Source organism: Lactuca saligna, chromosome 5 (assembly GCF_052625555.1).
Source record: "Lactuca saligna cultivar CGN05327 chromosome 5, ASM5262555v1, whole genome shotgun sequence".
Lineage (NCBI taxonomy): Eukaryota > Viridiplantae > Streptophyta > Magnoliopsida > Asterales > Asteraceae > Lactuca > Lactuca saligna.
The window spans coordinates 195,117,397-195,132,201 of record NC_136421.1 but is presented as its reverse complement, the minus strand read 5'-3'; the positions used below and the strand labels follow the sequence as shown (position 1 = coordinate 195,132,201).

General features: G+C 38.3%; 1 protein-coding gene across 1 annotated transcript; it reads left to right on the top strand.

The window, feature by feature from the left end:
- The first annotated feature begins 11,315 nt into the window (after positions 1-11,315).
- LOC144998295 (EIN3-binding F-box protein 2-like) lies at positions 11,316-14,361 on the top strand. The gene is made up of 2 exons (XM_078958085.1): positions 11,316-11,595; positions 11,977-14,361. The coding sequence occupies exons 1-2, from the start codon at positions 11,571-11,573 to the stop codon at positions 13,827-13,829; spliced, it is 1,878 nt and encodes a 625-aa protein (XP_078814211.1). The 5' UTR covers positions 11,316-11,570; the 3' UTR covers positions 13,830-14,361.
- Positions 14,362-14,805: the final 444 nt, after the last annotated feature.

Genomic DNA, 14,805 nt, shown 5'->3' with positions numbered 1-14,805 from the left:
GAGCAGCGAGATCTACAAACAATTTGTATATGTTCAATTTTAAGTGTACTGGAACATGTTTCCCGCTTCCTGATATGCCCCAGCCATCAAGAACTTCCAGAGTACTCCTTACACCGGGTGAGCAGACAACCATTCAGAGAGAATATAGATTCAGAATTCACTAACTTATTACTTTAGAGGGATTGAGAAGTAGAAAGTTGCATATGCTGTGTACCAGGTCGGATTTGAGGTCACGCAAAGGAGACAACATATGGCTAATAGATAGGAGAAGTTTCACAGATATCACATGCAGAGAAGAGAATTGCATATGCTGTAATCCAGGTCGGATCTCTTCCAATCATGCAAAGGGTGCAGCATATGACTAACAGTATGAAAGAAAAGAAAATGATATTCTACAGACCTAGCTTATCGGAATTTACCAGTCGCCCCATCCAACCAGAATTAAGGACAGAATCCGCACATCGAGGAAAAGTGACTCCATGGTTCCATATACGGGTTATTTAGTGTGAACGATAGATTCCCATGTATATCTCCCTGCTCAACCTATCTGAGCATCGTGACATCAGGTTAAACGGATCTAACTAGGTCAAAGTTTGTCAAGTCCTTAAATTCATTAGGTTCAACTTTTCCTAGTCAAGTCCATTTGAAATCTTTCATGCCTACCAGCACATCGAGTACAGATCGTCGACGATTCAACTTAGGTACGTTACGCCGATTCAGGTTGCCCGTTATCACTTGTTAATTTCATTTCCCATCACAATACTTACAACCAAAGTTGTCAACTGAAATGCTAAACAAAAATGACATTATTTTTGGATTTTATCAATCTTTTAATTTTTTTGTTGTTTTTGGATTTTTATTTCTCCCCCTAAATTTGTGCATGGGTGAGAATACGAAACAAAACAATGCACAAATTTAAACTAACCTAACAAAAAAATAATTCAAACTATAGACTAATGAAACCAAAAATAAAAATAAAAATAAAATAAAAATAAAATAAAAAATAAAAAACTTAATCCTCAAAACGTATCATTTTCAGAAATCCCACAAGCACATCGAAGCGAGCTTTGTTAAAAGGTTTTGTGAACAAGTCCGCCACATTGTTATCAGTGTGGACCTGTTCTATTCGAATTAAAGAACGTTCATAACAATCTCTAATAAAGTGAATTTTAATATCGATGTGCTTGGCTTTAGAATGTTGGACTGGGTTCTTAGCAATTTGTATGGCAGCTTCATTATCACAATAGATAGGGGTTTCTAAATAATTCAAATCGTAGTCCAACAGCTGATGTTGGATCCTGATAACTTGAGAACAGTAAGCTGATGCAGCTGCATATTCCGCCTCTGCTATCTAAGTCGAGACAATGTGCTGCTTCTTGCATTGCCATGAAACTAATCTGTCACCTAGGTATTGACATCCTCCTGAAGTTGATTTCCTGTCAAGCTCACAACCTCCATAATTGCTGTCAGTAAAAGCATAAAGATCAAATTCAGAATTCTTCGGATACCAAAGACCCAATTTAGGGCTTCCTTTGATATAACAAAAAATTCTTTTAACAGCAATAAGATGAGATAGTTTAGGATTAGCCTGATAACGTGCGCATTGACAAACTGCAAACATAATGTCTGGTCGACTTGCAGTAAGATACATCAGGGATCCGATCATCGATTGATAGAGAGTTTGATCTATGGGTTCGCCTTCTGGATCTGGAGTCAGGAGAGGTCGTTCAGCCATCGGTGTAGAAGCAGATTTAGCATCGTGAAGTGCAAACTTCTCAAGAATGTCCTCCACATACTTGGCCTGATGTAGTAGGATTCCGGTTGAATTTTGTTTAACCTGAAGCCCCAAAAACATGGTCATTTCTCCTAAGAGCTCATTTCGAATCTTTTCTTCATTACACTTTCGAACTCCTTGCAAAGCTATTGGTTGGTTGATCCAAAGATTATGTCGTCGACGTATATTTGAACAAGTATTTGGTCCTTGTCGACATGCTTTATGAACAATGTTTGATCGATAGTACCGCGAGTGTAACCATGTTCGAGCAAATGCTTTGTTAGAGTTGCATACCATGCTCTAGGAGCTTGATGCAACCGATACAACGCTTTTTCCAACTTGTAAACATGATTAGGAAACTTCGAGTCGACAAACCCTGGAGGTTGATCAATGTAGATTTCTTCCTTCACCTTGCCATACAAGAAGGCAGTCTTGACATCTATTTGAAAAACAGTGAAATTCATATATGAAGCATATGCTAGGAAGATACGAATTGCCTCCAAGTGAGCTACGGGAGCATATACTTCAGTGTAGTCAAGACCCTCGACTTGTCGAAACCCACGAACTACCAGTCTAGCTTTGTTTTGCACAATAACCCCTTAATCGTCCTGCTTTTTACGATAGACCCACCGTGTGTCAAGAGACTTTTTGCCCTTTGGTAACTCAACTAACTTCCAAACACCGAGTTTTTCAAATTGATGCAATTCCTCATGCATTGCATCCACCCAGCTAGGTTCATTTAGAGCCATTTCTACATTCTTAGGCTCAATTTGTGAGATGAAACAAGAATACAAACATGTATTAGCGTCTCCACTCTTGCTTCTAGTTTTAACCCCATCCTCTAGCTGGCCGATGAAGTTTTCGATCAGATGATCGCGTTGAACACTTGAGGGTATTTCTTGGTTGATATCATTTAAGGAGACAGGGAGAGTGTGAATGTTGATCCCTCCTTCATTTGCTGGTTCGGCAGCACCAGATGGTTCTGCGACATAGTCATCTGCAATAAGATCAGGAAAGAGTAATTTCATGAATGTTGAGGAGACAGCGGAAGCATCGTTTGGAGTTAACTCTTTCTCTATAAACATATGAGGTGTCGTTCCAGCATTAGAAGAATCAGTATGGACTGATTGAGGACTATCATGTACCACGAACGGACTCTCTTGAGGAGTAGAAGATGATTCCCCCGATAATGATGAAGAAGACTCCCCCTCAGGTGTAGAAGAAGGCTCCCCCTCAGATGCATCAGGAGATCCTCCCTTATGAGAACCAGAGGTATCTCCCTTAAGTGAGGCTTTAGCTTTCCCTTTTAATGAACCAGAAGATTTGGATACATGCTTGTACACGACTTCTTCGTCTTTAACTTCAGAGATGCCCTTCCCATGCGAATCAGCTCAAGATACATTGTTTGAGTACATGTCAAAGGATTTAAAAAGTGACGTATAATCAAACAACCAATCCAGACCCACTCTTGCGTCTGTCTCATTCTCTTCCAACCAACGCACGTCATAGGATTCCACAATCTGCTTGGTTTTCTTATTGTAGACTCTATAAGCGGTGCGAGTAGCGTACCCCACAAAATAACAGTCATCGGCTTTGGCATTAAACTTCGGGTTGGCATCTAGGTGATGAAGGGTGCATGGACAACCAAATACTCGAAAATGACTGATCGACGACTTGTGACCATAGTAGATTTCATACGGGGTTTGCATTTGAGCTTTGTTGATGAGCACTCGATTCTGAACATAAGAAGCAATGTTTATCGCCTCCTCCCAAAAGAAAACAGGTAGCTTGGATTCACACAACATCGTTCTTGCAGCATCTTTGAGTGTTTTGTTCCGCCTTTCAGCAACACCATTTTGTTGAGGTGTATGAGCTGAACTAAATTGACGCAGGATACCCTTTTCAGCACAGAAGTGATTGAGGATAGAATTCTTAAACTATGTTCCATTATCGGTACGAAGCGCCTTCACCCTTTGATTGGTCTGATTCTCAACAAGTATGATGAACCTTTTGATCAATTCAGTGACGCCAGCTTTGTTGGATAGAAAGAAAACCCACGTGAATCGAGAGAAATCATCAATCACAACTAAACAATAAGAACTTTTATTGATGCTTAGCACGTTCACTGGACCAAACAAATCCATGTGAAGTAGTTGAAGAACCTGACTTATTGAGTTAACCTGTTTCGGCAAATGTGGCTTTCGATGATGCTTTCCTTGAGCACATGACACACATTTTTCAAACGTGATAAAGTCTTTGACAGGAAATCCACGGACCATCTCATTCGTCGCAAGACGATTTAGGTTCTTGGCGTTAGAGTGACCTAATCTTCGGTGCCATAGCATTGTTGTTTGCTCGGAGATCTTGGAGAACAAACAAGTAACTCGCTCTGGGAGATTGCTATTCATATCGATAATATAGGCGTTCCCATCCCTTTTCGACTTTACGAGAATCCATTCTTCTGGGATGACAAAGCCTGGATTTAAGATCATGCATTCCTTGTCAGTGAAATGCGTAGAATAGCCCTTGTCACAGATCTGAGAGATGCTTAACATACTGTGTTTTAACTCGGGAGCGAAATTCACATTTTCAAAGCTTAGAACTCCATTTGACACCGTTCCCTTTTGTGTAATTTTTCCTCCATCTCCACTCTCAAAAGAGACATATCCCCCATTAAATGATTGAATGCTGTGTAGTTGGGTGATATCTCCCGTCATATGTCGGGAACAACCACTGTCAACGAACCATGGTCTGACGACATTTCCCCGCAACTGTCCCTACAAAATATGCAGGTTTAATTAGATTTGGGCAACTAGGTCATGATTTTCCTGGGTGTTCCCGATGCCTTTTCAAATTTACTACAAATAACCTTCTCAGGAGGCGTAGATGATGTATTGGGAATAGGTTTGGGCCTCCACTTATAATTAGGTTTTCTGTATGTCTCATTTAATTTTGTCATGTTATGCTTAACAGTCTGCTTACAACATGTATGACTTCTACCAGAGTTGGTTGAAGTTCCATTGCTACTTTGGGAAGAGCTTGACCTTGGCATGGCTGAGCTCCTCTTTGGCAGACTTCTTCGGACATGGTGTTTAAAAACCTTTTTACGTTTGTGAAAAGTATCCCTTTTTTGTTCATCTGCCCAATCATCATCTCGAGAATGACTTCTAGAGAAGTTTCTATTTAAAGACCTTCCTATGAAATGGTTCTCCCCTCTTGGAAGATTATGGCTCACAAACATTCTATTTAGAAAATTTCTAGCAATATGACCACTAATGCCACAGTTAAAACAGATCTGCTTGTTATTGTTGGAACTAGTACTACATTGTTCAGATTTGTTTTCCCTACCAACACCCTTGCTTCTCTCACAAGAACTAGCAACAGTATTAGGTTGTGAGGGAAGTGAGGGTGCTTTACTGGTAGAAGGTTGTGAAACCAGTGGTATTTCAACATTTTTATCACAAACACACAAATTGTCAACCAAATTGTTCAAAGATTTATCAGACATATTAAAAACATTCAAAACACTATCAGTATCAGGAGAAATAAAACAGTATCAACATAGTCAAAAGCATCACAAAAACTATTGTCAATCAAAACATTTGAAAAAGAATTGTCTTTGTTTAAAGCTAAAACTTCAGGTTCGGACTCAGGTTTAATTTTAGACACAGATCCTTTAACTTCGTGTTGTGACTGATTCAAGGATTGATCTGCAGGAGAAGTAGAAATGTTAGTACTTTCAACATTAATAAACCCTCCTGAAACAAAACCATAAGATTTTCCATAAACCATAGAAGGTTCATTGGCAAATTCTTCCTTGGACAGTGGCTTATGTAGATATGAATGATTAAAGGGAGGTGGCACATTATTGTATCCTAGACCTTTCGATTGATTTCTTTTAAATTTCATGGTGTGGTCTATCATGTTCGCAACCGCTTCACTTGAATGATCATATTTTCGAACATCAAGTCTGGCAGTTTCAAATTTGCCACTCAAGGACTCAATTTCAGCCACCAGTTCTGTGTTTTGTTTGACTACATAATCATAGTTTTCACATTTATTACTGTAGTCCTCATGTAGTTTTCTAAAGTCCTTTATTTTTTATTCTAGTTGAGCCTTAAGAGGTTTCTGACCTTTCCTAAGTTGATATCCTTCATATCTAAGGTCTTCTACGTCCCTTTTTAATTTATCATTTAACTCACGAAGGATTTTAAGGCTATCTAGTTCGCTTTCTAAATTTTCAATTTTATCATGTAGGGTTTTCACATAATCAATACAAGCTTGTGAACATGATGGAAGACTTACCTTGGATGAATTAGGTTCATTGGAAGAAGATACCATCAAGGCAAACTGAAGCTTCATCATGCTGTCCTCCGCTGCAACGATCCCTGCTGGTGTATCATCCTTTACATGTGCCAGATGAGCATTTTCTGGACCAGAGATGTTGAGAGCTTGTATCTGATCTTCCCAGTCAAATGATTGCGCAACCATAGCCTTCTTATTGTTTGGTTGCCCACTGCTTCTGCTGTTTCCTAGTGCAACAATCGATATGTCATTATTGGGTCTTCTGTCAGGGTGAGGACAATCACGAGCAAAATGCCCTGGCTCGTGACAGTTAAAGCACCTAAGCTTTCCTTTATTGAACCCAACCTTCCTGTCAGCGCTCATTCCCCAATTATTCTTTCCCGTCTTCTTGGCAAATTACTTTGACCTAAAGACAGCCATGGCAATTTTCCATGTGATGTCCATCTCCTCAACATCCTCCGGATGGATTTGATCAAGATTTGCAAACGATAGTTGAGGAGGAAGCTCCCCAGCTACAAGAGCATTATAGCAATTAATTAGCCCTGCAGCAAAGACAATGTTCTCATCAAGCTCCTTTCCCTTTGAAGAAGAAGAAGAAGCCACATTTGAAGGAGCTATCAAGAATGATTGGTTCTGTGGTTGGGGCATGGCTGAGACAGTGGGGGCCGATGGATGAGAGAGTACCTATGTCTGAGGAGGTGCATTGAAAGGTAAGCCTGCAGATGAATAAGAAAACGAAGACAGAGCATTGTTAGTTGAAATGCCAAGGTTTGCAGTCGAGTATGAGTTAACATGGTTTATCTCTCTTTGCTTGTCATCAATGTCACATGCTTTGATGACAGCCATCACTTCAGCTAGGGTTAGGCGATTGAGATCTTTGGTCTTCTTAATTACAGCCACATTCATGTCCCAAGATTTTGGGAAAGCATTCAGTAGCTTCTTGTTAACCTCAGACTTTGTATAGAAGATCCCCGCTACAGTCATTTCGGTATTAAGAGTTGTAAACCGCTGCAACTGGGCTTTAAGAGTCTCGTCGGGCACATAATTGAACCTGTTAAATCATTGCCTTAACATGTCTTGGCGACTTTCTCGCATATCCTTGTTTCCTTCATATACTTCAATCAGTGCCTCCCATAATGCTTTGGCAGAAGCGTATTCTCTGAAACCTTGTGCAATGTCTGGTGAGAGTGCCATAGTCAAGATGGCCAATGCCTTCTCTTGTTCCTTAATGGTCTCGAAATCCTCATCAGTATAATTCTCAATCTTCTTATCCACCACTTGTCCCGCGACTGTAGTGGTGATTATGATCGGATCTTTGATTATGCACTTCCAGACTTTAAAATCCTTCATTTTTATATATTTTCGATTCTGTACTTCCACTCGGGGAAGCCATCAGCAGACATAAGTCGAGGAATGCGCGTAGTTGTTCCCATCACAGCGTCAAGTTCTTGGTATTGATTTGAATTTTGTGTTTCCATTTTTTTTATTACGATTAAATTTAATTGAAATAAAATTTAATTAAAAACTTAATTTTCCGTAAACTGATAAGATATTTTTCAATTTTTTTTAGGCCGTAAACTGGTGTTTACGGTCAAGGAAAAATTTGAATTCCGATTTGTAATAAAATTTATTGATTATTAATTAATCAAATTATCAAAAATCTTTAGGCCGTAAACTCCTTACGACCGTAAACTCTAGTTTACGGTCCAAAGATAATTTTGAAAATTTACTCAGAAAAACGACGGTGCAATTATCGGTTAACAAAAGAATCAATTTCACGAGTTTACGATCAATGAAATTAAACTCAGGTATCGGATTTTTTTTATTTGAAAATAAACTCAATTAAATGCGATCATTAAAACTTGATATCAAAGGCTCGATTGCTGTGTGAGAGAATTGTTTGCGGGAATGAAGCGTAAAGAACTTTAGGCCGTAAATACGAGTTTACGGCCGTAAGCTTCGATAAACTTCAATTTCGACTGGAATGAAACCTTCTTTATCACTGTGAATGTCGATTTAGCTAAAAACGCAACTGTAGGACGTCTTTGACACTGGTTAAGCTCTGATACCAATTGTAAAGCCCGAAAACGGATCTACCAATGATCAAAACGAATAACAGATGCACAATATGAATCAATAAGCAAAATCAAATGAAACCAAGCTTGCATACGCTTTAAAGCAATAAAACATCAGATACAGCTTGGGAAAATATGAAGGCATCAACAACCTTTAAAGTCTGACACAACCCCCTATTTATAGACTTCAACTTACAACCACAAGGTGTTTACGGCCGTAAGGAGTTTACAGCCGTAAACACATATTGACCGTAAACTCTAGACAAATGCAATTATCCTACACACCCACTACTACTAACTACTATGCCTAGACCAAACCATTATTCAGGGTCTTTCAGATATGATGATTAGGTCAACATGAGGTCTAGAAGATGAAGGTTGTCTTCCCAGTCTAATTAATTGATTATCAATGGCTCCTTTGTCTCCCGTTGGTGATTTCCAGCTTCGATCTTCACCAACATCTGGTACGTCGAGTCCCTCAATCACCGTCAATGGAGTACACATCAATAGAGAAAAAGGTGGATATGCGGGCTTTGGAGGAGAAGTTCCCATGCCGGAAATAAGTCACCAAGATGTGTATTATGTTTATTCTGGTGCTTTCAAATCAAATTTAGTATTTTAATTTTGTTCGCATTTACATTTCACCATATTGATTGTGGTTATTATTATTATTTTTTTTTTGCTTCTGCTAATTTTTATTTCTCCTACTATTTTCACCGCCTTACGACAATCTATCCTCCACCGATGATGCTCCGCTTCGCCGCCACCCCTCAAGAGTAATCACAAATCATTGTCAAGTAATTTTTCTATGTTTATGTAGATTTCACCATATGAATTGTGGTTATGTTTTTCACTTGTTCTAATTTTGATATGGCATACTGGGTTTGATTTTGTTCAAAACTATTATATGAACTACTTCTTAGGGTTTATAAGCTCTTAACCAAGCGTAAAACAAGCTTATAGGATCAACTGGTGGATTTTTTTTTTAATTTGGGAAATTGTGATCCTATACCTCCCGGATCAGGGATTTAAATAATAGATTTTGTATTGAAACACACTTTTTCTTAATACTTGTATCAGATAATCATTGTATAATTTGTTGTAATGCAATGTTAGTTATGAAAACCAACATTCTATTTGGAATTATGACATATGGGATGTCTTGATGTGTGTTTAAGCTAATTGTTGTGACTTGAAGTCGTAGGAGTCAGTTTTGGATGAAGTTAGAAGTTGGAAATGATTAATCAATTGAAAAAGGAAGAGTTGGTGTTAACAGAAGATGTTTGGAATAAGGACCAAAATAGATATGAAACCTTGAAATAATGTCTAGAACTGAAAAAAGATCCAATTTTGAAACTAACATAGTAAAATAACAAAGCACAAGAACATTTTTGTAATTTACTCAAAGGTTAAATTTTGTGATTCTTATGTCCATTTGGAAGTCCTAAATGACCCTAAAGTCTTAAAATTAGGGGCAATTTTGGAATATATGAAAAGTTTATGACTTCCAGATATGTATTTTACACTCACATGACAGTTTATATAGTTCTTTTCCTTTACCTCTTTTCAGTAATATAGAAGACATAGCTCGGGATGCTGGTAGTGTAGATGTTGAAGAAGTTGTTCTGCTTCGTAAGCATCTTTTTATTCCATTTTTACCCTCCCTTTACTTTAATTTATTTTTTGATTTTGTATTCTGTTTGTACATATGGAAGAGTATCCTTAACTTACATGATCATTGGGATTAAAGTTATTGAATTGACTTATGTTAGTTAGTCTCATCATGATGACTATTAACTTTTATTTGATAACTAACAGAATTAATCTAATGTCTTGAAATCAACCATATGAAACAAAAGGGATTCGAAGCTAAACGAAAGTATCATTTATTCTTGATTTAAAATCATCTTTCTAGTTTTTTACTTTAGTGATCAGTTGAGTATTTTAATTAAGTTAATATGAACATGTAAAATGTATCCCCCCTCCCCCTCCCTCCCTCCATTCTAGTTGTTTTTCTAGTTTAATTAGAAGTAGTTGTATTAATTAATTAAATTATGTTCCATGTGTTCAACACCCAACTTACCCAAACTATTTTATAATCTGACGAGGTACATTGCCTATAATTACATAGTTAATTACGTTTTGGTATGTTATAAATTTAAAAGTTGATAGGTATATTTTATGCACATCATACCACCTATCCAAATTCACCATGAGCATATCAACTTGAGCTAGTAAAAGGATGAACTCACCTTTAATCCAACTAGTAGAGATAGCTTCTTGATTTATTTGATTTTCCCTTGGGTTTGATTTCAAACTTGGTGCAAAAGAGCTTTGAAAATCGTCTCAAACAAGTTCCTGGAGTGAATATGCGAAATTAAGTAACAGAGCCGATTTTTGGGGCATTTAAACCCATTTTCTATGGGCCGACCTTGGCACACGGGCCGTACTCGTACTCGTATCCTATGAGATACAACTCTTGTCTCACTTAAAGATCAAAATCTAGGTATTGTGTTACCAGGTTACCCTTCAATTTTCTGATGATGACATTTTAATAGATAAAAATGGACTTCATGTTTTTAGAAAACTAGAAAAAAAAACATAACGGATCTTCTAAACAATAATTAGTTAATTGATAAGGCTACAAGTTATTATCCGTATAAAACTGATCAAAATAACAATCTAAACAAGAAAGGTTACATTTCTATTTTCTAACATTTCACAATTACATGATCATTTATCATTTTGTTGTTCAATAAATGATGTTTTGTGATCTCTTTAAAAAAAAAATGATGTTTTTATGATTTACAAACATTAATATGAAAAAAAAACGTGAACAGTTACATTATTATTTGGGAAAAAAAAAAAAAAAAAAAAGTCAAAAACTAAAAGGTTAAATTTTTTTCAACTTAGAACACAATTACCGGCACCGTCCGGTTTCGGGTCAACGACGCGCACGCAGAATAAAAGGCATTCGGTTTTGGTACAAGTGGGAAGTTCCAGACTAACAACCGGAACAACCGGTTTTCTTGAGGAGATTCAATGAATGTATGCAACAGTGTGTGTGTTTAGGGGGAGGTGTCTGTGATGTATCTAAAGACTGACTAACACCTCAGCATGATTTACATGCATCCCCCTTTTGTATATATAAATCCACAATCTCTATTTCCACAATAGCACTGCGTGTTCTTCAAACATTCCAAAACTTCATTCCTCTCTCTCTCTCTCTCTCTCTCTCTCTCTCTCTCTCTCTTTTTCCTTTTTTGCCCTGCTACTGGGTTGTAGAGGGTTTCCTTCTGAATGCAATCGAATCTTGAAGGAGATTTCATCAAGTGCTTCTGTTTTTGGATAATCTTTGTGTGCTTTTTGGTGAAAGATTTGTTGTTTTTGGTGGGTTATTACAAGAAGTTACAAAGATGCCTACTTTGGTTAATTACAGGGGTAAGTTTTTGATTTATCTTCGTTACGTTCTTGTTAGAAATTTCGTATTTGGGTGTTTTGATTTCTTGAAAAATCGTATGAGTTTTTGATAGTCAGTAGATTTGATTTGTGGGTTTATATCGGAAATCTTGAAGATTTTGGTATCTGGTAGATGAAATCTTCGAATTTTGTGTCTTGTAAATAGGGATTGATGTCATTGACCTAGATTTTACATATGAAGCCATGAATACGAGTTCTTTTTATAGAAAGATTAACCTTTTAGGAAATCGTACTTCGTTTCTTCAGCTTTTGCTAAATCGGAAACGTAGAAATTGCTATTAAAAGTTGTTTTTGGTGGATTGAAAAAACTGTTTTCTGATAGATTGATGTTCGAATTTGCAGGTGATGATGATTATCACACCGGCGGATCACTCTGCTCAAAAGATTCAACCCGTTTGCTTTCCGTTTATGGTCCGCCTTGTAAACGCCAACGAATCAGCGATTCATACTTTCTATTCTTCGAAGAGGATCAAAAGCCATCGATCGAAGTCCTTCCCGAAGAATGTCTTTACGAGATCCTCCGGCGTTTGCCCGGCGGTCAATCCCGGAGTGCCTCCGCCTGTGTATCAAAGCGATGGCTCACAGTTCTAAGCAACATCAGAATCTCCGAGATCGATAATGGCTCATCCACCGATGTTGAAATGATCTCACCGGAAAACGACGGGTTTCTCACAAGGTGTATAGAAGGAAAGAAGGCCACAGACGGCAGACTTGCCGCCATTGCCGTCGGAACCTCTGGTCGCGGCGGATTAGGCAAGCTTTCGATTAGGGCAACCAACAAAGTGACCAAATCTGGATTCACAGCAATCGCACGTGGTTGCCCTTCGCTTAAAGTTCTTTCGTTATGGAACTTGCCTTCAATCGAGGATGAATCTTTAATCGAGATCGCAAAAGAATGCCATTCATTAGAAAAACTCGATCTTTCCCATTGCCCCTCGATTTCCAATAAAGGTGTTTCTGCAATCGCTGAATCCTGCCCAAATTTATCCTCTTTAACTATCGAATCTTGCAAAAACATCGGGAACGAAACCCTTCAATCCATTGCCCGACACTGCCCGAATCTTCAATCAATCTCAATCAAAGACTGCCCGCTCGTCGGCGATCAAGGAGTCGCAACTCTGTTATCATCACCATCTTCGATTTTAAAGAAAGTTCGACTCCAATCTTTAAACATTACAGACTTCTCACTTGCTGTAATCGGGCATTACGGGAAATCAATCACTAATCTCTCGCTAATTAGCCTTCAAACTGCGAGTCAAAAAGGTTTCTGGGCTATGGGTAACGCAAAAGGTCTTCAATCTTTGATCTCGTTAACTGTGACCTCATGTTATGGGATTACTGATTTGAGCTTGGAATCGATTGCAAATGGTTGTGGTTCGCTTAAGCAGATGGTGATTAAGAAGTGTTGTTTTGTGTCTGATAAAGGGTTGATTTCATTCGTGGATTCCGCTGAATCTCTCGAATGTTTACAGTTGGAAGAATGTAATCGGATTAGCCAACATGGAGTTTTCGGAGTTCTATCTTGCAATTCAAAATTGAAGTCTTTATCGATCGTAAAATGTATGGGAATCAAAGATTCCGCTGAATCGGGGGTGGAATCGGAATCGGAATCAGGATCGGGGTCAATCCGATCTTTAACGATCAAAGACTGTATCGGGTTCGGGAACACAAGCTTGGCAATTATTGGGAAATTATGTCCGGACCTAGAAAACATCGAGTTAAGCGGGCTTTGCGGAATCACCGATTCCGGTCTCCTCCCGCTTCTCGAAAACCGGAATACCGGACTCGTAAAGGTGAATTTAAGCAATTGCGTAAACTTAACCGACAAATTCGTGGTGGATCTTGCTAGGGTTCATGGCGGAACCCTAGAAGTCTTGAATCTTGAAGGCGGCCGGAGGATCACCGATGACAGTCTAGCGGCGATTGCGGAAAACTGTGTGTTGTTGAACGACCTCGATGTTTCAAAGTGTGGAATCACGGATTCCGGAGTATCGTGTTTGTCGGAAGGTGTTCAAATTAATTTACAGATCCTTTCGGTATCGGGTTGCTCCAAGATTACAAACAAGTGTACGCCGTTCTTGAAAAAATTAGGGCAAACCCTAGTTGGATTGAACATCCAACAATGCAATTCGATCACAAGTAGTGCGGTTGATTCACTTGTCACGAATCTTTGGAGGTGTGATATCCTATTTTAAATAAGAATAAAGATAGAAGGATCGGTTTCGTGTGGTGGGGTTGTCTTTGGCTCGTTGGTTGGTTTTCTGGTCACGAACAAGCAGACTGTAGTCTACAGTCTACCTGATCGTGACTCTTTTAGTCTCGCTTGAAAGCGAGACTGTTTCAACCGCGGCCATGGTTGGACACACAAAGCCTTTCTTTTCGTGTCTAGTTAGGTTAGCGTTTGTGGGGTCAGGGTCGGGGTCGGGTCTTATGGTTCGAGTCGTGGTCCGGTGTGGTTTGAAGGCGAAGGAGGGTGCATCTGGTTTTTGGGCTTTGGTCAATGGCGCTAGTGCTATTGAACAACACTTTGTGGTTGTTTTTTTATAAACCAAAGTCCATGTTTTTTTATGGGATTTTAGGATCCTGTTTTCCCAGATTGATCATCTTGATATTTCAAATTGTACCTCTTTTAGTAGTTTTAATGAAAATGAAGGTTGAAAATGTAAGTTACTGTGTGCTGTTTGTAGTTGTACTGTACATGTATATAAAGCTTATGTTCTACTTAAATTGTCTTGTTTCTGGTTGTACTGTACAAGTGCTTGGAAATTTTATTTCTTTACCGTGGCTGTGCTGGTAACAGTGTACTGTACATGTCAGTTGTGCCTCGGATACTTGTACCGTACAAGTATTGGAAGCTATATTTTTCTACAATTGTCGTGCTGTTCTGGTTGTACCGTACAAGTTTTCGAAGCTTTACTTTTCTGCATTTGTACGAAGTAGGTGTGATCAAGTAATTTTATCACTTTTTTTAGAAGTAATTATGTTAAATTCATTAATTTAGTACATGTTTTTATTTTTATTTTGCTTATTTTGTTCTTGCACAAGAATATAACATGATCAATATTAGGAAATATTGCAAATTTAATGATCACGAATTACGTTTTAAAAGACCACTCTTGTATACGACATAAAACTCCTAAAAGGGCTACAACGTACATTTTTTTCTTTTGA